Source organism: Lontra canadensis, unplaced genomic scaffold, assembly GCF_010015895.1.
Source record: "Lontra canadensis isolate GAN:19392208 unplaced genomic scaffold, GSC_riverotter_1.0 scaffold51, whole genome shotgun sequence".
Taxonomy (NCBI): Eukaryota; Metazoa; Chordata; class Mammalia; order Carnivora; family Mustelidae; genus Lontra; species Lontra canadensis.
Window position 1 is genome coordinate 13,066,162 of NW_022631045.1, and position 24,473 is coordinate 13,090,634.

The 24,473-nt window shown below is 40.9% G+C and overlaps 1 protein-coding gene across 1 annotated transcript; it reads right to left on the reverse strand.

Moving 5' to 3' along the window:
• Positions 1 to 2,228: 2,228 nt before the first annotated feature.
• DLEU7 (deleted in lymphocytic leukemia 7) lies at positions 2,229 to 19,613 on the reverse strand. The gene is made up of 2 exons (XM_032873902.1): positions 19,093 to 19,613; positions 2,229 to 3,162 (listed from the first exon to the last, which is right to left on the reverse strand). The coding sequence occupies exons 1-2, from the start codon at positions 19,549 to 19,551 to the stop codon at positions 2,956 to 2,958; spliced, it is 666 nt and encodes a 221-aa protein (XP_032729793.1). The 5' UTR covers positions 19,552 to 19,613; the 3' UTR covers positions 2,229 to 2,955.
• Between the last annotated feature and the right edge of the window lie 4,860 nt (positions 19,614 to 24,473).

Here is a 24,473-nt window from a genome sequence, read left to right on the forward strand (position 1 = left end):
TATCTGATATGTCATTTGCTAATATCTTCTCCCATCCTGTCAGTTTTCTTTTGGTTTTGTTGACTGTTTCCTTTGCTGTGCAAAAGCTTTTGATCTTGATGAAGTCCCAGTAGTTCATTTTTGCCTTGCTTCCCTTGAGTTTGGTGATGTTTCTAGGAAGAAGTTGCTGTGGCTGAGGTCAAAGACATTGCTGCCTGTGTTCTCCTCAGGGATTTTGATGGATTCCTGTCTCACATTGAGGTCTTTCATCCATTTTGAGTCTATTTTTATATGTGGTGTAAGGAAATGGTCCACAGTTTCATTTTTCTGCATGTGGCTGTCCAATTTTCCCAACACCATGTATTGAAGAGACTGTCTTTTTTCCATTGGACATTCTTTCCTGCTTTGTCAAAGATTAGTTGACCATAGAGCTGAGGGTCCATTTCTGCACTCTCTATTCTGTTCCACTGATCTATGTGTCTGTTTTTGTGCCAGTACCATACTGTCTTGATGATGACCACTTTGTAATAGAGCTTGAAGTTTGGAATTTTGATGCTGCCAACTTTGGTTTTCTTTTTCAACATTCCTCTGGCTATTCAGGGTCTTTCTTTCTAGTTCCATATTAATTTTAGGATTATTTGTTCCATTTCTTTGAAAAAAAATTGGTGGCATTTTGATAGGGATTGCATTAAATGCATAGATTGATTAAGGTAGCATAGACATTTTCACAGTATTTGTTCTTCCAGTCCATGAGCATGGAATGTTTTTCCATTTCTTTGTGTCTTCCAGAGAGGGCCTCTTTAATGAAGGGCCCTGGAGTAGAGACCTACTTGAAGTAGATGGGAAAGAAGTCTTTAAGGCAGAGGAAAGAGTAACACAAAGGCTGTAAAACTAATTGTGTTTGAAGAAGTGAGTACAACAAAGAGACTAATATTATTGGAGTAGAAACAGAGTAGGAGATGGGTCAGAGACAGAATTTTAATTTTATTCTCAGTAAGAAGGGAAACCATTGGTAGATTGAGAGTAGAGGAGTAATCAGTTTGATTTATATTACTGTGACTGATAGATAATAAAGAGACCAAATAACAGAGAGAGGGCACTGAATTAGTGTGACCATTTAGGAAAGTACTGTGTTGCTCTAGGCAGGAACAGGACTACGGTCATAGCTATGGAAGTGGTGAGAAGTGACATGACTTGGGATATATTTTGAAGGTTGAACCATTAGGATTTGTTGATTGAGTGACTATATGTGAGAGTAATCAAAGAGTCAAGGATGATTTCAATGTTCTTTTTGCATATGTGGCTGGAATGATATAAGCTATCACCAAGTGAGAGTTAGAAGATGAGGGAGAAGCAGATTTGGGCATCAAGAATTCTGTTTTTTAAATAGAGATACTCTGTAGTGATTTGGCTACAGGAATCTGGAGTTCAGGGTGAAAGAATATGTTTTGGCATCATTGGTGAACACCTGGTATTTAGAATCACTGTGGAATAAGTGTAATACAGAAAAAGTACCAAGACCAAGCCAGAAGAACTCTAAAATTAAGAAGTCAGGGCAATGTGGAGGAAGTAAGAAACAGTTCTGTGAGTGAGTTAGTGAGGTAATACCAAGAAAGTCTGCTGATCTGAAAACCAAAATAAGATGATTCAAGGAAGGAGTAGTCAACCATGTCAAAAACAGCTGACAAATCAAGTAAGATGAGGATTGAGAATTTACTATGAACTCATCAGTGAGCAGTCAATGGGAGTCATGAAAAGAATATTTTTGGTGGCGTGTGGGCACAAAATTCATTTAAAGCAAGTTCAGAGGGAATTGGAAAAGAAAAAAAAAAGAATTGTAGGCAACTAATTGGGAGGATTTCCATGAGTTTTGCTCATAGGGGAGGAGAGAAATAAAGTAGTTGCTGGGGGAATTGTTTTTTAAAGATTGGAGGAGATACTGTAAGATAAGAGCATACTGATATAAATGCCCCTGTTGAGAGGCAAGACATGATACTACAGGCAAAAGAAGGAGTGTGTGTGTATATGTGTGTGTGTATAAGCTGGTTTTCAATACAGTCCTCATTAAACAACAGGAAATTTAGTTTTTCCTAAGCATATTCAGATCATTGTTGGGGAAAAAAAAAAAAGTTAGCCTCTCTTTCCCCAGCTCTAAATATTTAGGGAAACCTGCCAGTGTATCCCCTCCCTCCTGTTTTTCACAGGAATTTCCTACTTCAATTGGAATATTTAGAAACAGTAAGAAGAGCTACATGTTTCCACATGAGACTTTAATAATACTGTACTTTGTGTTTACATATCATATATCCTTGGTACTTCATAGCTCATTATCATTGTAAATTTACAAATCAGTGTATGAAAGCACAAGGCTTAGAAGCAACTATTTTCCTGTCCAACAGTAAGTTATTAATGCCAGGATTGGAACTCATAATTACTGACACATGTGGTCCTACAACATCTAAAGATCATTTTCATAACATAAAATGAAGTGCTCAGTACGGAAAACATATCAATTATCAAATACCCTATTTATTCAAGATAATTTTAAGAACCATGAGGCTTTAATCATATAACCATATATAAATAACCATATTATATAACCATATTAAACCTCATAGTCCTACATTAATATAAGTATAGGTAAATGTATCATTCGATCAAAACTATATACTTAATATGAATTAGTAAATATATACATATATAATCCAATCAGTTCCACAAAGTAGAATATATTTCAATCAAAAAGTAAGCAAATATGTCAACATATTAAAAATGTAAACTACTGCTTTAAAAATTTTTTACCAACATGCTGTTATCTAAAGGGTACAGATGCCATTGGTCAGCCTTGTATATATGTCATCAAGTCTCTCCTTACTGGGGTAAAAGCATCTATTGTCTGCTGATTCAATTAAGAACATAAGCTACCCAGTTCGCCTAACAGTACCAGCTGGGTTTTAATTCTGGTGCCTTGGGCCTTCATATGTCTGGGAGATTCTGTAAGATCTGTCTCAAAGAAGCACAGGCTACCACGTGGGCGTCTGAAGGAAGATTAGCAAGTGACTGAATCAGCTTCTTGACTATTGTCTTCAAACACTGGTGGGCAGCATTCAAATCTCTGTCAAACTGTTGTCCTTGAATTTGTAGAGCCAAATGACTGCAGATGTTTCTAAACTCAACACTATCCTGAAACAAACAGCAAACATAAGCAATTAGATAGGTTATGGGGACATTTGCTGAGTTTTAGGTACCCAACTTCCATTCCCATCTCTTCCCATCACAAGACCTCAATTTTTCTCCGAGAGAACTACTCTCCTCCATCTTCAGCCTATGTGATTTGGCCAAAGCTGACTCCACCCACTCTACAACTCCAGGGATCAGCCAATCAGAGATGACCACCCCTCAATCATTTTGGCTTGGTCAGGAATGGACAGGTGACCTAACACAGACCAACAGGTGACCTAAGCTACAGTTCTAGAATGTCTTTTGGACTGGGAAAGAGAAAGTTCTTTTTAACTGGGGCTTTTGGAAAGCATCCTGCCACCATAAGGGGAGAATACACATGAGAAGGAAGCCAGCAGAGGAAAAAAAAAAAAGGGGATTAAACCAAGGGATTGGGATTAAAAGAGATTGATTCTAATTATAGTCTCTGAGTATATTGATCCAGCTATACTTGAAAAATAAGCCCCAGGATTTTTTGGTTATCTGAATCAATAAATATGCCTTTTTACTTCAGCCATTTGGAGTTGAGTTTCTGTTATTTGTTCCTAACAGAGCTTTGAAGAATACACAAATAGCCTCTGTTCCTATTATTCCATACTCACAGTCTTCAAAATTCCAACACAGGATATGGTATATAATGAACGTAATGTCAAGAACTTTCCAATGCAAATTTAGAAAGAATAGTTCCCAGGTAGTTTAAAAGAATGAAATAACTAGATTTTTAGTTCCCAAATGTTTCATATTCTAAAATCCATTGTATAGAAATGGTACAATAAAATTATTCCAATAAATAAACAAATAAAATTATTCCATACCAGAGATAATGTTGAATATATAATTTATTTTAAATACATGTAAATGCTCTCCACAGACTTCTGGTTCTGGTAACATGGCACACTTATTTTCCCTAAAACCCTCTGAGGAAACTGAAGTCTAAATAAAATAGAGCAAATATCCTTTCTGGTATTGCAAGAAAACCATGAAAATCCCTAATGGACAGAGATAAAGGAAAAGTAGATTATTTTAGCTGCCCACCAATATTCATCAAAAAAAGAAAGTTAATCTGGAGCTGGGTTTGGAATGGAGGATAAAGTTGCCCCAAGAATGTGTAACTGTTGGCCTTTACTACACAACAGCTAAAGCTGGGAGCTGCCCTCTATACCACATACATGCTCTGGGAACACTCATGCTAAAAAAGTGGCTTAAAAATTGGAACTGGGCTAAAATATCAATGGACCCATGGTAAAAGCAAATAAAAGCCTATTCCATGGGACAGGTCCACAACCCATGCCCCACAGTAGTATTCCCATAACACTCTGTCAAAGACAAACTCAGAATATGAAATTTAAAATATAACCCACCATGATATAGCAGATACCAATACAGGGCAGTATAAACTCCCAAGTATTTGAGCTAGAAACTATAAAATATGTTTAAAGTGATTAAAAATATAAAAGAAGGAATCAGAAACACTTTAAGTAAAAACAGCTTGGAAAAGAACCAAATACCATTTCTAGAAACTATTGTGACAAATTAAAAACTCAATAGACAATTTAGACACCTGAATAAATACATTCGAAATAAGGAATACTAAACTAGATGATGAATATGAGAAAATTACTCAGAATGCAAAATAAAAAGCCAGACATGGGAAATATGTATGGAAAGTTAAATAACATGGATGATAGAAGAGAGGGTTGGGGGAGAAGAGAGGAGACAATAGTCAAAGAGAATAATGGATAAGAATTGTTTAAAATTGATCCAAAACATGAATCCAGGATCATGAACATAGATTCAGGATATAAAATCAGCCTGGAACAGAATAAGCGAAATGAGATTCAAATCTAAACTTATTAAGGCAAAACAACTCTTAAAAGCAACTGGGGGCAGGGGGGTGGGGGTGGAATGGATGACTTTCAAGGGATGACAAGTCAGACTGCCAACTACTAAGCTACAAGGACCAAATCCAGAAAAGAATGGCATAATTTTTCAAATAATTGTCAACATAGATTTTTTTTAATTCAATAAAACTATTATTTAAATGTCAGGGCAAAATAAATATGCCTTCATTTTAAAGGACAACAGTAGTTACCACCTTCACTGTCATATTTTCCTAGAGATATAATTCAGAGAGGGGACATTCATTTCAAAAGGAAAAAATGAGATACAAGAAGCCACAGTGAACAAAGAAACTTAAAAATATGATGTTCAAGAACTGATGTTCAAAACCAAAATTATAACAATTAACTTGGGACTTACAAAAGCAAGATGGTTCCAAAATCCTGAATAGAAGTAACATGTAGGAGGGACTGGCATTCTAAGGCATTATACATATTCAGAAAGGTGACAAAGTTGATAAATTTCAGACATATTAAGTATGCATGTGATAAATGTAAGGCTTATCATTAAAGGGTAGAAGTAAATATGTAAAACTTCAAAATCAGCAGATAAAAGGAAAATTAAAACTTAATTGATCCTGTTTTTAGAAGGTAAAAAGGAAGAAATATACAAACATAAATCAAGGTGAATAGAAAGCATCAAATCAGACATATTTTGAAATATGTGGTTACCAGATTAGATTTTTAAAAAATCTATTGATAAATTATTTACAAGAAACACATTTGAAACTAAAAACACCTAAAGACAAAGTAAATGGATGTTAAAACATATACACAGCAAAGAAGAGTTGAAACAAAGCCAGAAAAATCATTATTAGGGATAAAATAAACTACAGTAAATAAAAGGACCTATTCCTCAAGAAGGATAACAGTCCTGTACTTCGTGTGTGCCTAATATGACTATCTTAATTCACATTCAATCCACAAACGCAAAAGCTGATTTCTATGCAGCTTACTCAGACACTGAAAAAATCAAACAACAAAATGATCAACTTGGAGAAAAAAGACTAAAACACTAAACACAAGCTTGGCCCAATAAAGATAAGCAAATACAAATTTTCCCAAAGATATATGGAATATTTATGAAAGCTGACTCTATTGTAATATGCTAGAAGCAAATTCTCAACAAATATCTAGAAGTCTATATCATATAAATAACAATGCAAATAAATGAGAAATCAATAACATAACTTTCCCAATACATACATGACTTAAAAATCTACTTCCAAATAATTCATGGATCAGCAAACAAATAATTGGAATTTTAAAATACTTTATACTGAACAATTATGGAAATAGTATATCACAAATTTGTGGGATACATCTGCATTGAGAAAGTCATGCACTTAATGCCATAAAAGTAATGAATAATCACTGAAAAAACATGAGCTAAGAATTCAACTCAAGATCTTAGGAAAAGAAAAAAAACAGATAATCCAAGAGAAAATGAAAGAAAGAACTAAAAGCTGAACTGAAGTTTGGAACTAAGGTTTTCTTCCTACTTCTATGTGGAAAGAGAAGCTATCCTTCTCCCTAACAAAGACTCTGTCACTTGGGTTAGAAGGACCTGGATTTCTGGCAAAGTGTTTATTAGAGAACATCTTCTGGGAAACAGAACAAACATTCTTCTGTTGAGTTCGGCCAACAATGGCAGCCGGACTCCAGTGTGAGTGAGGGGCTGGGACAGAAAGATCAACACAACAAACCACAGTTCCTTTACTCAAGCATTCACAGCCTACAATGCTTCTTGTTTTTTTCTTCCTATTTAAAGCATTCTTGCTTCCCCGCCTTTGCGTGTTGCTCATTTCTGCTCAGAAGGTATCAAGGGGCTACGTAGATAATCCGTCCCATAGTTTATGGAGTAACCTATATTCCTGCATATTGCTTGGGAATGGGAAAGTAGAGGGGGAAAAATGCCTTCTGGACTACTTCCCCCAGATCCACATCAAGGGAAATTGTCTGCTTGCTTTACAGAAGTAATCCAACTCTAAGTACAAAGTGGAAGGATCAAAGACAACATGCAAAGGGAAATTCAAAATTGAAGGAACCACTGAAATGTGTGCTGACGTGTGCCTATTAGCCAGTCTGCAAAGGCATTCATCACCCAAATAAGATTAAAATGCCTTAAAAATATGTTTGTGGGCCTAAAATCTGAAGTCAATTTCACGTTTACTGTAAAGAATCAAAGAAGGCATCATTTGGGGAAAGTATACATATAATAAAATTCCACTGCTGGGCTGCACTGGTCCCTGAGGCCCTGGGTAAACTTCAGATAGCTGGCAAGCTTTGCAAAGTCTCTTTATTTTACTCTTTTAGTGCAGTTTTTTAATCCTTTCTCAACTATATTAACAGTCAAAGAAAACAAATTAATAGGCACAGGCTTTCCATGGGACTCTTAAGCCTGGGGATGGAAAAATAAAACAGGTGGTTGCTTCTCTTCCTTTCTGAGGGGTCTGAAGGCTAACTGTGGATCCAGTGATCATGGCCTCCAGCCAAACCTCTACTGATTCTGTTGTATAGATGGGGGTCAAAAATCACAGTGTTGAGACAGTGGCATATTGAATGGCTCATGGACTTTCAGTAGAAAATCCCATGATTGATGCTCATGATGATTTCATATTTGCTGCTTTCCATTCAATGACAGGACACATCCACCCAGCAGCTTTTATTTAGCAAGTCCCAGATGCTTTCGGAAATGATGTCATACCCTTCACAGGGTTGTGAGTACATTGCCAGCATTAGAACACTCTGACTGAGCAATCTAAAGACAGGTTTTGGAACTTCTAAAGCCTTGTATAATTTCAGACTGTGGATATGAAATGTGTTGGTTGTTACAGTGTTTCAAACTGATAGGCAACATTTACATTTTATAGTGACTCAACTCATCTCCTGGGGTAATGGCCTCGGACTCAGTTAATGAAACAAATACATTTATTTCAAACATGTGAAGTCTCCACTACATGATTGACCACACTGGGTAAAAAGCAGTAAGACATGGGTACCTAGTCTATAAAAAGCTGATAACCTAGTAGGAGCATTGAGACACATAGAGCATATATCCAAATGTCCAGTGAAATGGGATGGTGGCTATGGTAAAAACACAAAGACCCAACCCTACAGAAGACCAGACATTTATAGACTCATAATCCGAGCACTGTAGAGGGTTCATACAAAGCACTTTCTGACGTGTGAATCCTTTCTGGAGCACACCCGGTGTCACACTGTTTGCCACACAGGAGAAACCCATGTGCTTAGGAGGCAACCCTTGGCCCTAAATTCCAGAACATTTTTTCCTCTTAATTCTTAGCTGGAATCTGCCCTGTAGTAGACAGAATAATGGCCTCCTGAAGATGTCCATGTCCTAATCCCCAAAAGCTGTGAGCATGTTATCCTATACAGCAAAAAGGACTTTCTAGATGTTAGTTAGGATGGCAGCCCTTCAGAGACCTCCAAAGACTCCTGGAATGCTGGGATTATCCCTTCATGAGCACTGGACTTGCCATCAGAGCCCTTTTTCTGTCCCTTTGACGGGCCACCTGTGGACAAGACTTTTTTTTTATCTCTGGAAAATTCAGTTTTCTAATGTGTAAGGTGGAAACAAATAGCTACCACACAGAGAGATTGTGAAGGTCAAATAAGCTCATGGTCATGCAAACCCTGAATTTATAAGGCATTCCATTCATCTAAGGTTGTGCATAAAGTACTCCTCTAGATGGGAGGTCAGCAACAAGGAGAGAGGAGGAAGGAAGGACAGAAAATTATAGAGCAAAATGCTCTATAGAAGCTAAGAACCTAATTGGTGAGATGAAACTATCTAAGCTGTTCAGTAGTAGAGAGGTCACACAGAATAAGATTAAGGCACAAAGAAGAGTGCTTGAGCACACCTCATATCCATTAGAATGGATAAAACCCTGAAAATCACCAGCGTTGGCGAAGATGTGGAGAAACTGGGGCCCTCGTGTGCTGTCAGTGGGAATCTAAAATCATGCAGCCACTATGGAAAACAGCATGGAGGCTCCTCAAAAAAATTAAAAATACAATTACCACGTGATCCAGCAACTCCACTTCCAGAATACATATTCAAAAGGATTCGAATCAGGATTTCAAAGAGATATTTGCACACCCATGTTCACAGCAGCACTATACACAATAGCCAAGAGGTGAGAACAGCTCAGGGGTCCCCTGACAAATGAATGGATGAACAAACCATGGTATATACATAGAATGAAATACTATTTAGCCTTAAAGAGGGAGGAAATCCTGAGACGTGCTCCAACATGAAGGAACCTTGAGGACATTACACTCTCGGAAATAACCCAGACACAAAAAGATAAATACCGTATGATTCCACTTACATGCAATACTTAGAGTCATCAAACTCACACAGAAACAGAGAGAAGAATGGTGGCTGCCAGAGGCGGGGGGAAGGGTAATGGGGATTTGTTGCTTAATATGTACAGAGTTTCAGATTTACAAAATGAAAAAATTATGGAGATTGTTTGCACAATAATCTGAATGCTCTTGATACTGCTGAACTATACACTAAAAATGGTCAAATTTATGTTATGCCCTTTTGTTAACCACAATTAAAAAAAAAATAAGTGGTCAAGAGCATCAGAATGCTGTTGGCCTTTGCAAAAGGGGATGGAGGTTAGGATGAGGCATCCGGGAAAGCTGTACAGACGTTACAAGACAGCTGGCACTAGGGAATGCAGTCTTTGCCTCTCAGGGAAGAGATGGCCCTCACAATTAGAACAAATAACACAGCAAAGGCCCTTAGTCAAGTAGGGGCTAGGACTGAAAAGAGGCCAGACTGAAAAGAAGAGAGCTTTGTGCTGGGAACCAGGACACAAACTAGTGTGGGAGCCTTGAGCACCACAGTGAAGTCCCTGGGCACTTCCAAGCATGGAGAGCACATGGCAAGCCAGCATTTTAAAAAACACTGGTCTGGCCCAACCTACTAGTTGCAGGATCCAAGGCCAGGCTTCTGATCTACCTAGTATCACTCAAGATTCACAACCATCCATGAAAGACTGATGAAGAAATGTGGCTGAGAGAGATGAATCAACATACCCAAGTCACACAGCAAATGAAGGGCACCTTTTTAAATTATTTATTTATTTATTTATTTATTTATTTATTTATTATTTTTCTAAAATAAAAAATTGCTCTTTTTCCCCCAAACTAAAAGGCAACCTTCAGAATGGGAGAAGATATTTGCAAATGGCTTATCTGATAAAGAGTTAGTATCCAAAATCTATAAAGAATTTATCAAACTCAACACCCCAAAACCAAAAAATCCAGTTAAGAAATGGGCGGAAGACATGAAGAGACATACAGATGGCTAACATACACATGAAAAATGCTCAACATCATTTGGCATCAGGGAAATACAAATCAAAACTGCAATGAAGCCTGTCATTACGGCTAAAAGTAACAACACAGGAAACAAGAGATGTTAACAAGATAGAAAGGGTTGGGAATGCAAGCTGGTACTGCCACTCTGGAAAACAGTATGGATTTTCCTCAAAAAGTTAAAAATAGTGCTACCCTATAAGCCAGCAAGGGTGGCTAGTGAATCCTAAAGAATCCTCTCTTCCCAAGCTCAAATGTTCATCAAAGACCCACCCCAAATTAGAAACCGGGCTGGGTACCATGATGACTTGGAGAGCAGAGCCTGCTACTCATGGTGGGAGACAGACTGGGAAACTGAAATTACAGAGCTTCAGATGTCCTCATGGGATGAGCGGGGATACACTGCGAGCAGGGAGGTGAGCAGGGAGGCACCAAACTAGCTTTGAGATGTAACAAAAATGTCTACAAATGAATGTTTCTTTTTTGGCCCTATATTCACACTATTTTTTTAAGGTTAACTGGGTGTTAACGAAGCTCCAGTTGGCATTGGTCACATCCAAATTGAGATTGGTCTGTTGGCCCATCCCACTTCGCTGCAACATAATTGAGAGGGTTTGGCTGTCTGGAAGATATTCAAGGCATGGAAACTTCTACCTCCCGTGTCAAGCCAACTCCTAGCTAATCAGCGACCCCCTCCCTAACTGGAACTCTCTCTTCCTCCACTCTGTTCTCTCCTGCCCAGCATATGGGAGGTCTCTTAGAAAAACTGCCACACTTGCACTTTTCTGCATTATGTTTTGTGTTTATTAGGAATGCACACATCTGGAATCCTTGAGCGACTGCAAATGCACCTGCAAAGTCCAAAAGGGAAGAAAAGCTAAGGCTTTTTTTAGCTTTGTACTGAAAATAAACACTCCCATCAAAACTGAAGTCTTGAAGGCAAAAAGAATCTGGCTTCGACAGTCAGTTTCAAAGCCTATTTTCTGAAACCAATACCAGCGGATAATAAAGTTAAAAATACAATATGACTTTATGGGCTCTATAATGCAGATAACTTTTAAAGAATCCACAAGGAAGATTTTTAGTTTTTTTCCTACCTCATCACCTTCAAAATCACTTCTCCATCTATATAAACTATAAATCAGCTCATATCCCCTTCACCACTGGCTTTAAAATAAGTTGGTTCTTTTCAAGACAGTCACATCTCAAGCTATAGTCTCTTGCAATGGCTTCCACAAACTTGTTTCTTCTCACATTTTCCTTTCTAGTTTGCCCTGAATGCCTAATATCCCCTATGGAGAGCACTGAAGAAAGAGCTTTTCCCAGCTTTCGTGGTGGGGGCCTCCTGATCTTAATGAACTTCAGCAGACCACTCTCCACTAAAGGTGCCAAGTGCTGGTACCTACGAAGGAGCACAGATCCCTTCCCCAGACCCATCACCCACCCCCATACTGGATATGTCCATAAAATGGGAAAGCCATATCTCTATTTAGAGGGATGGTGTGAAAACCATGCTAGCAGAAATAGCATACTACAAATTGTCCCCTAGGTTCATCAGCATCTGGCTTTGAACTACAAATTCATGGGGCCCAGAGGAGCCCCCAGTGGCCTGAACCCACAGTCAATCTCAAATAGATATGTAACTGTGTGTTAATAAAACACTCAATGAAGAACCAAAGTATCTGCCAGTCACCATAAAAAGTCTATCGTCCACAGGAAATTAAACATTTTTACTTGTGGTGTACCCAGTGTAAACGCTCACAAGGAACTAAGGTTCCTTATGCATTTGCTTTGGGTATGGTACCATTTTCATTAGAAAAGTCCAGTTAAAAGAACTTTGTGATGGATACAAGCTCTTGAGTCAGGTATGCACACAAGGCAAACCCCAAAATTACAGAACAAAGCAAGGCAGCATTTCCATCAAGATGTTGAACATAAGCAGGTTTGTTTTAGGGCCTTCCTGCGATATCTTTCCCCAAATTCTCATTTTGGCAATTGTAAATGTCCTGATTTTCCTGTCACTCACGTTACAAGCAAGGACAAAGCTGTACTGAAGCTATGAAAAGAGTAGTCAGTCACTGGGCCTTTTTGTCCCAGAACACCACGATTTTATCCTAAATGAAGAGCAATTCCCTGGCTATGCTATAATCATGTAACTCTGAGCATTTATTCCTTCAATAGTTTGTAAGTAATTTTTAAAGACACAATTCCCAAATTTGCAGAAACTGGCTTCACACTCACGTTAATGGGGAAAAAAAGCACTCATCACCAACGTCTTCCTCTGAGTGACCCAATGTTCACACTTGCAATTTGCAAAGAGCATTAGCAGTGACCATGAAGCCAAAGCCAGTGGTTTTATAACCACCATGCTTGGTATGTAGAATGAGAAAACCAGCAAGGACCACGGAACGTGATAGAATAACTGGCACCAGATCAGCTAATTGAAATGGGTGAACTCACAGGCAAGTTTAATCTATAATAGCAGGAAAGTTCTCCTGCCTCTGAAAGTTGGCATCAGCCATAGTTTCCATGAAACTTGCACCAGAGCAGAACTCTTGGAAACTATAAATGTTTTTGACTCTCAAAGGAAGACAGAAAAAATCAGAGTGACTTCATAATTGGCTTGGTTAATGGTGTCTGTGTGAGTTGGTCATTTTCAGCAGTTCTTAAAATCCTGGACTGGCTTCCGTCTGGTCCTCTGCATGTTTCTATGCTCCCTTTGAGTGGTGAGTGCCTAAGGCATTCTTGATAGTTATTACTAGTTGGATAATGATTTCCTACATTCACCTGGTGCGTTGGGTTACTATTTAAAGGGGCCCTCATATAAAGAGACACACAAATCACCCATATAACGGATTAAATTGTGTCCCCCCCCCACAAAAAAATCCATGTGTTGAAACATAACCTCCAGTGTGACTGTATTGGAAAAAGGACCTTTAGGGAGGTAATTAAGGTTGTATGAGGTCATAAGGGTGGGGCCCTACTCCAGTAGGATTGGTGTCCTTGTAAGAAGAGAGAGATATATCCAACATCTCTCCCTCTCTAACCAGGTACAGAGGAAAAAGCCATTCAAGACAGAGAGGGAAGGTGGCAGTCTGCAAGCCAGGAAGAAAGACTTTACCAGAAACCAAATTTTTGATCTTCGGCTTTCCAGCCTTCAGAACAATGAGGAAATAAATGTTTGTGGCTTAAGCCACCTGGTCTATGGCATGCTGTCATAGCAGCCCGAGCTGACCAAGATATCCAGTCTACAAGGTGATTCTTGCACCCCAAGAAGTGTGCAGTGCACAGCATATCCAACCCACTGTCAACCAACTGAACACACTCATGGACTTTATTTCTGCATGATGTTCATCACACCTCTCTAATCCAGCACTGTGATATGATAGGAAAAAAAAAAAAAAAAAAGACAAAACCATGTTTGAGCCATGGGCCATCACTTCCCAGCTGTGAGATCTTTAGCAAAATCCTAAATTCCTCTGAGTCTCAGTCTCCTTCTATAATAAATGTTTGTCTATCTGGTTAACTCTAGCCTCTCCAACAAATTTAACAAGACTCAAGATTATGAAGTACTTTTTTATCCACTATAAAAAAGCACACTTCATGCATGTTTTGCATGTGTGTGATAATCTCTAAATATTCAAAAAGAATATTAAGTGTTGGTTTCTTCAAAAAAGAGTAAAATACTATAAAAATGTCCATCAGTATTGTGCTGAGAGTTTCTCTGCCTCCGTGCCTGAAAATTTCACTTCCTTAAGCCTCAGTGGCTTGATCAGCAAGTCATTCAGTGGCAGCATCTCTAAGTCAGTCATCAGGTATGGGCTAAAGCTGACCTCTGGATGGTGGAGACTTCTTAGAAATCTCCTTGGGTCATCCTAACTCTGCCTTTGTCAACAGTCTCAGAAAAGTAAATAGAGTCCGTGGGCTAGATCCATCAATATCAAGACTGGAACTCACAATAATAGTCAATGAGAACATGAGACATAAACTTATTAATAATTATAATAATAATAATGATAAATTTCAAAGGTATTGAGAGTTTGTATGGGCAGCCACTAGCTAAGTCTTCATGTGAATTATTCTAATAACCCTGTAAGGTTAGATACCTCTATCTCCACTTTAAGGAAAGGAGACTGAGGCACAGGAAGGCTAAATAATTTGCCCAAGGGCCTACAGCAGCAAGTGGCTTTGAAGTAGGTTTGAAAGGCTTCACAGGACCAGATCACTGAGCTGTCCTGCGTTGTCTCTACTTTGGGGTCCCTAATGCCTTTCATCTTTATGCGGAGGGCTTTAGTTCAAGTGAGTCCCCCTCCTCTCTGTGGCAAGTAACACTTGTGGGAGGGAACTGATGTTAGAGGGATGTTTCCACACACTTCCAAGTGATACACAGGTGTTATTTCCATTAACACAACTCCTCCCGAAATCCTTCTGTGTATAAAATCAATCCACATGTTCTTAATTTACAAATAAAGAAAACATGAAAAAAATTGGAGAAGACACACATAAATGGCAAAATAAATGGCAAATCCATGTTTTTGGATTGAAAGAATTAATATATATTTTTAATATTGTTGAAATGTCCATACTACTCAAAGCAATCTATAGGTTCTGTGCAATACCTATCAAAATTCCAATGGCATACTTCAAAGAAGTAGAACAGTCATTCTAAAAAGTGTATGGAACTACAAAGGACCCCAAATAGCCAAAGCAACATTGAAAAGAACAAAGCTGAAGGTATGATGCTCCCTGCTTTCAAGATATACTACAAAGCTACAGTAACCCAAGCAGGATGATACTGGTACAAAAACAGACACACAAATCAGATTGAAACAGAATTAAGAGCCCAGAAGTAAATCTAACAGATATAGACAATTAATCTATGACAAAGGAGCCAAGGACATACAATGGAGAAAGGACAGTCTCTTCAACAAATGGTAATGAGAATACTGAACAGCCACAGGCAAAAGAATGAAACTGGACCACTATCTTACACTACACATAAAAATTAACTCAAATTGTATTAAGGACTTGAATATAAGACCTAAAACCATAAAATTCCTAGGGGGAAAAAGAACACAGGCAGTAAATTCCTCAACATCAGTCTTAGGAACATCTTTGCGGATCTGACTCTAAAGGCAATGGAAAGGAAAGCAAAAACAAACAAACGTGACTACATCAAACTAATGAGATTCTGCAGGGCACAAGAAACCATCACCAGAATGAATGAGCAACCTATTGAATGGGAAAAGATATTTGTAACTAAATATCTGACAAGGGGTTAATATCCAAATACATATAAAGAACTCCTACAACTCAAAGACATAAAAAATAAACTACTGGTTAAAAAATGTGCAGAGCATGTGAACAGACATTTCTTCAAAGAAAACACAGATGGCCAACAGGCACATGAAAAGATGCTCAACATCACTAATTACTAGAGAAATGAAAGTCAAAACCACAATGAGACCCCTCCTAACGCCTGTTATAATTGCTGCTGTCAAAGAGAAAAGAAAGAACAAGTGTTGGTCAGAGTGTGGAAAAAAGGAACCCTTGGGCACTGTGAGTGGGACTGTAAATCAGTGCAGCCACTATGGAAAAGAGTATGGGATTCCTCAAAAAATTTAGAACAGAACTACTGCATGACTTAGCTATTCCACTTCTGTGTATTTACCCAAAAGATGTGAAAACACTAATTTGAAAAGATATATGCACCCCTGTGTTTATTGCAACATTATGTACAATAGCCAAGATATGGAAGCAACCTAAATGTCCAGTGATAGATAAATGGAAAAAGAGGTGAGATAGATAGATAGATACACACACACACAATGGAATATTACTTAGCCATAAAAAAAAATAAAATAAAATCTTGCTATTTGCAACAGCATGGATGGACCTTAAGGGTACTATGCTAAGTGACTTCAGTCAGACAGAGAAGAGCAAACACTAAATGATTTCACTCATACGTGAAATCTAAAAGATGAAACAAATGAACAAATAAAATAAAACAAAGACAAAGTCATAGATACGGAGAACAGACTAGTGGTTCCCAGAGGAGAAAGGGGTTGAGGTATGGGTGAAATGGGTGAAGGTAATCAACGGTATGCTGATGGGTGGTAACTAGACTTATGGTGGTGATCACTTTGTAGTGTATGCAAAAGTCAATTTAACACTAGTAATAATGAAGCCTGGTCAGCATAACCAGCCCCCTGGAAAGACAGACTACTGTGTCCTTAAGTCTAAGTTCTTTGTCATCACTACTTTACAACCGGAGATACTACCTTTTCTTCAAATTAAAAACCAAGCAAAATTCTGAGATGTTGGCCAGGAGGCAAATCATCCAAAGAAACTCTCCCTTCTGAAAACACTGGCTGTTCTCAGGAGCCCTCAGAACCCTGCAGGTGACCAGCAGACTCCAATAGGAAGGCTACTTTGGGTTGGGGGTTGAGGGGACCAAACAGCATTTCTCTATTAGAGACAAGAAAGAAGATGAGTAGAAGTGAGATTTTTTTAGGTAGAGAGGAAGATATTTGTGTCTGATGGCCTCTATTTTCTCAGAAGAGGAATGAGCCGGTTGAGGTTTGGATAAAGAAAGCTTGAGAAGGGTGGAAAATGTTGAGGACAAAAAGTCAAGTAGGAAGCATCAGAAGAATGACCAAGTAGAAGGGACAGTGGCATGAAGCTCGAGTGGCACGGTTTATAGGCCATAGCAGAGAGCTCCAGTGCATTTGAGCTGGGCTGGGCCCTCGGACAGTGGTCTCCAAGCTGACCCCCAGACTGCGGCCTCACCTGCTGTGACTTATCTAGGGTCACATCCATGCCTCAGTCATTTCAAGGGTTACCTTTGCCTGCAAGAAAATTCAAGGCCCTCCGCATGACACACAGACCTTTCTTGCCATCAGACCCCACTTACCTGTCCATCATCCTGTTAAACTTTCTGCCATAATGAACTAATTTTAGTTCCCCCAAAGCCCAAGTCTCTTCATTTCTTCTGAGCCTTAGATCACACAGCTCCCCTGAAGTGATTTTTCCCTTTTATGCCTGTGGGGCAAATATTCATATTTTTTTAAGATTATTTCCTCCAAGAAGCCTACCGAGATCACCTAAGGTAAAGCCGATCACTCAGTCTCTCCTTCTACCAACCTACATGTGCCCTGTATATGCCCCTAACATCACACAACCCTTCCTATTTCAGCAATTCTAAGATGCACACTTTTTCACGTTTCCAAAATCTCTGATGTGATCTTACAATAGATGGTGCATCATATTCAATTGGTAGGATTTTTTATTTCTTCATGGTACCAAAAAAGGTCATTCTACACACAAACATTAGTGAAATGCAGCTTCATTTTTTAACTTCCTAATGTAAGTGGGGCAGAGCTTCGCATCTGGAGGCAATCTTATTTCCCCTCCCCCCAACACACATCTGGGAATATTGGGTTGTATTAGTTTGTTGCGGAGGGGGGGGGTAACGTTTCTGGCATCTCCCGGGTTGAGGCCAAGGATGTTGCTAAACATCCTATAACACACAGGACAGCCCCACAATTATCCAGCCCAAAATGTCAGTATCAGGTGACTGAGAAGCCATTGTGTTAGAGTAACAATACTTATTTGGCTGTATCATATGCTTGATTATATTTAATTTCAGATCAACCTTTTACAGTGTCTAGTAACCTAAAAACACAGCAATTTTTTTCCAAACCTTGGCTTAAAGAGCAAGAATAGCAACTCTGGAGAACCCCCCCCTAAGTTTTCCTCATCATTCCCGCCCATTTCCTTCTGCTGGCCTCCCAAGGGGAAGGAAGGAAGCAAAATTGGAAAACCAGAAGATCTCAAAGAGATTGTGACCTTAAACCAATTAGGTTAGTTAATGACAAGGCAGACACTGGATCCCAAGATCTGCAGATTTCCCAGTCCCACCTGGCCCAGGAGGCAGCTGCTCTGCTCCCTGGCTAGGCTGATGAACATAGTTTGGTACCATGAGAGGAAACGTGCCCGACAAACACAAGCTGCGGCACTTAGCAGGAATTTAGCATTAGTATTCACGCTTCAACACCCGGGCCCCACCAGGCTCTCACCCCACTTTTATGACAATTTAGGTTGACTCCGTAAAGGCCTCGGAACTCTGTGGGGAATTGGGTTTCTGCAAAAATAAGTTTGATTCTTAGGTGTGAAGGAACTTTAAATAAATTTAGGTGATTTTGTCACACAAAAGGCAGAGGGGACTTAATACGTGCATTTAAGGCTCTGGAGTAAGGGTTATTAACTCGGAAGGGGAAAGCAGGGGCAGCTGTCTTCCACCCCTAGAAGCTGCACATGTGGAAAGGGCCTTCGGCTGGAGCAGGAGTTATGTGAGAGAGAGAGAGAGAGAGAGAAAGGAGTTCCGAAGGAAGGTTTTTGGCAAGGCCTCCCCGCGTCTCAGTTCCACAGCCAGGTGGGCCCCAGGTGGGCCCTTGAGTTCCTGGACTCAAGTCCCAGGGGTGTCACCTCCCCCCTTCCCTCTTACAGAGGCGGAATCCCTGTGGATGGCTCCGCTTTGCAAGGGGTGGCCCCTCCCGGCTTCATCCCTTCATCCCGGCCCCGCAGCCCCGCCCTGTGGCAGGATCCTGCGCGCGAGCTGGGTGCTGGAGGCCAGACTCACCTTCAGATGGATGGAGAAGGACCGCTCCTGCTGGAGGGGGCCCAGCAGCGTCTGCTCCACGCTGACCAGCTCTGAGGTCGAGTCCACCACGCGGGCCAGCGCACTGCGCATCGCCATCTGGGCCAGGGTGCAGGACCCCCGACCCCTGGGGAAGGACAGCAGCTCCGCACCCCCCTCGGCGCCTCGCACCACTTCCACTTCTGGGGAGCTTGCCCGAGCCCCAGACCCGCCATTCCTGACCCCCCGAGCCCCACCCCCGTCTTGGCGCCCAGGCCCCCGCTGGGCCCGCCGCGGGCCTGTGCGATGCCCTGGGGTGGCGGACACGTGGTCTGAATCATGCGGGTTCCCCGGGTCGCCCGGACCGTCCCCCCAGCCCCACTCCTGCTGCAACAGCTGCAGAGTCTGCAGAGCCACCATTTGGTGGCTGATGGAGGCCACAAAGGGCGCCGGGCTAGCCATCGCCTCTGCCGGCGGTTCGGCGCGCCCGGCGGGCAGGTGCAGCAGTGAGCAAGAGAGGCGGGGGCTTTTGGGGTCGCCAAGGTCACATTTTTCGGCCTTCTTGACTCTCGGGGGTGGGGCTGGCCCCGCCCCAGGCCCGCAGGAGATGGCTTGTTCTGGCCCCTGAATTCTTAGTACGAAAGGGTGTGTCGGGACCCAAGGCTGCCTGAGGCTGAGCTCCTTGTACGCTTGAAAATCCCCCAAATGCTGAGCGCGGGTTCTTTCTCTTCTCCAAGACTTAGATGGGAAAACGCGCGGCTTGGTGCAGATGCATCCGTCCGCAGGGATACCCCGCCCCCACGTCCTTTGAAGGATGCCTGTCAGTGACCATTCATGCCCTGGGTCCTGAGAGTGGCAGGTAAGAAGAGATCCACCCTGAGCAAGGGTGCCAAGAGCCAGAGAAAGCTCACAAAAGGTAGACCGTGTCCCCATCCTCCCCCCACCCCTTTCCCAACCCTGGGAGAATTTTCAGGAACTTCTTGGAGTAACCTTCAAGGCCTCGTGTCCCCCAAACTTGTGTAACTTTTGTATATGGACGTTCTACTCTTCTCTGCTTTGCTCATGCCACAGGCACTCAGGGACTCTGATGGCTAAGGAGGCATCAGGGCACAGCTAGGGTAGGACACACTTCGGCCCCCTGCCAAGGTGACTCGGGAAGTGAGGGTTTGGCATTGCCCAGAGGAGGATCCCAAATGGCTTTGTGTGAAACTCCCCAAGGACATGGGCAGCGGGAGTTTGAAGCTAAATCCTTTTAGGAGCCATGAACCCAGGGACAGCTGTACAAATAGTTGCTGCTTTTAATTAAACCTAACTTCGCTGCTTCCTTGACTCAGGAGAAAAGACTGGGAAATTTACGCTTTGATAAACTGGAAACTATTGGTGTGTGATTACATTTTATATATATTTTTAAAAAGCAGCACACAGTTGAGGAGGATGGTATGGAGGAGTGTTACAGAGTAGCCTGGTGGCAGCTTTCTTCCTTCATGGGAAACCATTGAACATAACTCCACCACACAAATGAGGCAGGTAACAAGGGTGCAGGCACATGACAGACACTGGACCCTCCCCACCTGGAGGGTGGGATTTCCTCCTTCCTTTAGAAGAGAGAGTGTCCCCCACCCCACCCCTGCTCAGTGTGGTGGAGTGAGAACTGGAGAGGCCTTTGTGTGGGAAAACTGCCCCAGTGAGTCTATTAGTCTAAAGGGCGGTCATCAGAGATATGGGGTGGAATTCAGGGTCCTTTAAGGTTTCTTCAACTCTAGGATAACATGACCCCATATAATCCTCCCAACTCTCCAGTGAAGGTTCCTTCTAGTTCCCAGTGTTTTCTTCGCCTATGAAAACAAATCTGAATGCCAAGGTAAAGAAAACCTTTCTTAAATAAAAACGAGTATGTTCACACTAATTATAACTAAGTAAAAATGCATGTCTGTGCATTGACAGGAAATTACTTTAGAGGGAAGTAAATAGTTTGAAGTTGATTAGATTCTCTTGATGAAGTTATTTAAGTTCATGAGAAAAAAATAGAAAAATCCTTCTTTGAGCGTGTGTGTGTATGTTTTAGTCCTCGAATATTGAAATACACTAGGTTTAGCAGAGACTAACCAGGAATAGCAAAAACTAACCCCTAATTTTCACAGAGCATGTCAGATCTCCTGGGGTGCTCCTCTTTCCAGATAAGCAGGAAATCCAGTTTCATGGGCTAACTCTTCCACTATCAAATGGCTGACTGCAAAACCTTCTTGACAGATGGAATTCCAGCCAACAGCAGAATTGAAATCACTAGACGCAGCCTGACCTGAGGCCCCACTGTTCTACATCCCAGGCTGACTTTGAGACCTATGAGACCAACTGAACTTTAGGGAATATGAGAGAAGGGGCCAGAGAACCATGGGGCTTCTGGGATGGTACATGCTGCTTCAATCATTGTCTGAGTTTCCTCCTATCTTTTAGAGAGCCCCGGACTATCTAGCTTCTCAAGGGTTGTGTGTCCCAGCCATGGACAACATTTTTCTTTGCCATGACCTTGGAATGGCTGATGTTCCAAAGCTGGAGATACGAAGCTCTAAGTGAGGAAAAGCACTCATAAGCTATTGAGACAGGTCAGTAGCACAGTAGATCTGCCCTTGATCTGAACACCTCCAAAGTTATATATGCTGGGCTACCAGATCAAGTACTGAATTACACACTCCCTACTCACTATACTGATAGGTCAAGGCCATAGTGTATTAGAGGGCACACTCAAAAGGATGAAGTCTTGGACACCTGATATTTTTGCTTCACAGTATCTATTTCACTATTTTATGGAAACATACCCTCATTTATCAGTAGATATTCCTCGTCCTCCTCCATGTTTGGTCCATATAGTCAGGGGGAAGGAAGCTGTCCCACTGCAGAAGTGGACGGGTGCATCTGAGCCCAGGGCCAATCACACATCACATTCTCATTCTGAATGGTCAGGAAGGGGCACGTGACCCACATGGAGCCAATACGACAATAATATTCAGGATGCTTTCAGCTGAATGTATTGTATAAAATAAAATAATGGAACTAGAAGAAAGTGTAGGCCAAACGATGAATTCCTTTCTAACAAGAAAACTTAATACAAAGTCATTTAATTGAGAAGAATAAGTTATTGTCTCCAATCACAAGACTTAATGGTAGGAAGGCTCCAGGGCTGATTAATCTCTAGGAGTGTCAGATCTCCAGGCATGCTCCTCTTTCCACAGACCCTCTGGAAATCCAGTCTCATGCAGCAAACCCTTCCACTATCAAGTGACTGACTGCAATGACCACTTCTGGCCATGAAACTAGGACATTTTAAGCTCCAGAGCTTCTGTGGCCCTCCTGTGAGTCCGAGGGTCGAGAGGGCCAACAGTGAAGAGAGAAAAGGAAGAGATTTTATAGAGAGAGATTTATAGAGAGAAGCCAGTGGTCTTACAACACCATCCAAGACCTATGTTTAGCAGCACAAGGAGATAGCCCCACCTCTGAGCTTTTCAGTTATACACGCCACCAAAAACTCTTTTTGCTTGAGCCACTTTGGGTTGAGTGTATGGCTTCTTGCAACAGAAAGCTACAACTAAAGCAAACTGCTTGACTACACTGAGTGTAGAATTGTTGTTAATGGAGTGATCTGTGACCTAGTGCCTCTCGGGCAAAACAGCCCTAAAAGGTCCCTCTGGCCATTTCCAGCAACACTTCTGCAATTCACCTAAACTTTCCACTATTTCAACAATTGTGGAAAAACCTCTCTAAGCAACTCTGGTCTTTCCTGACAATTGATGGGAGCATTATTAAGTGGGCAATGGAAGTACTCATGACCTTGGGTAATGTGGGATGAAAACTCCAGAAAGTGAGAAGCAGTGTTAGTAAACTGATAAGAGTGTGGTTAGAGAAACAAGTATTCTGGCCCTTCTGTGAATCTAGAGGTTCTTTTCCTCTGGATTCTTTCCTTTTTCCTCCTTTTATTATTTCTTTCATTTGAGTGTAGTTGAAGCACAACATTACATTAGTTTCAAGTGTACAATGTAGCAATTCAGCATCTCTGCACTTTGTGCTGCGCTCACCCCAAGTGTAGCAAGATATGAACTTGTACGTGGAATCCTGAGGAAGCCTGGCCCAGTGGGAACAGAAGGGGGAAATGGGAGAGGGTGCCGCCGTGTGAAGCCTTCCTCAAAGGACTCATGACCTTGGGTAATACATATGAGCCCTCCTTATATACTTTGGCGCTTTTGTCCAAAAGGGATCCAAGAGAATTCCAGAAATGGAGCTGTTAACCTTCAGCACACCCTGGCAAAGTTCATAGGCGGGAGCAAAACAAAACATGTCCAAAGAGACCAGAGAGTTATTATTTTTGAATGAAAATTATGGTTGAGGAGAAACAGATGCTGAAGAGATAGACCAAGATCTGAAAATGTTCTGTAAAAAAGAAAACAACAGCACCGAAAAGATGGAAGCCCAAAGAAGAAAGAGCAAAAAAGATCAAATTGCCTTTTTAAACATATAATTGTGATGTTCAAATATGCCAGGTCATAAAAATGCACATGCAATTCCAGCTTTGGCCTAAACATTTGATTTTCAGAAGAAAAAAAAAAAATGCAGTCCTGCCACGAAACCTCTGAATTGCCAAAAACAATTGTTTACATAGGGCAATGTGTTTTAGGGACATCATATACGCACCGCTTGCCCAGACCCTATTAAACTGGTGAAGCTAAGTGAGGCTCAGTACAACTAAGTGTAGAAAAATAGGCCAGTGGAGTAAAGGGAGGGAAAAGAGAAGTTTGAAATGTTGGAGCTCACCTGCCTGTTCCAACATAATTTAATGTGCAATTCACCTCAACACAAAATGCAGTTCTTTCTGGACGTGTGAATCATTTCACTTGGTTTAGTTTATTTTCAGGAGAAATCCTTGATGTTGGCAGAAAAAAGTCAAGAAAGGGACTTTAAAAGAACAAATAGGATTTTTCCTAATTTCTTGTAGCTTTGGTGGATGATTTCATGTTGAAGAATGAGGGGGTAGCAGGGATTTTCCTGCTGCCTACACATAATCTCAACAAGACAACCTTGCTGGGTTTTCCCCTCAATTTCTGATTACAAAATGTAACCCCTGAAGATTATCCTTCCCCTTGGAGGGAAGAATTTAAAAGCTGCTTAATTTCCTGATCTTTTGTGGGTTCTTTCATTTCAGTAGGGGGAAAAAAAAATTTGATCACCCTCATCACTTCCCATGACTGCCCTCATATTTTAAAGTTCTAGAAGGTACTCTCTTAATATGATTGAAAGAAATTCTTGACTTGGGTTAATGTATTTAAAATTAAAAAAAAATTCCTTTCCTTATATTTATGTTCATTCCCTTTTGCACTTTTTTCCTCTAAGAAATT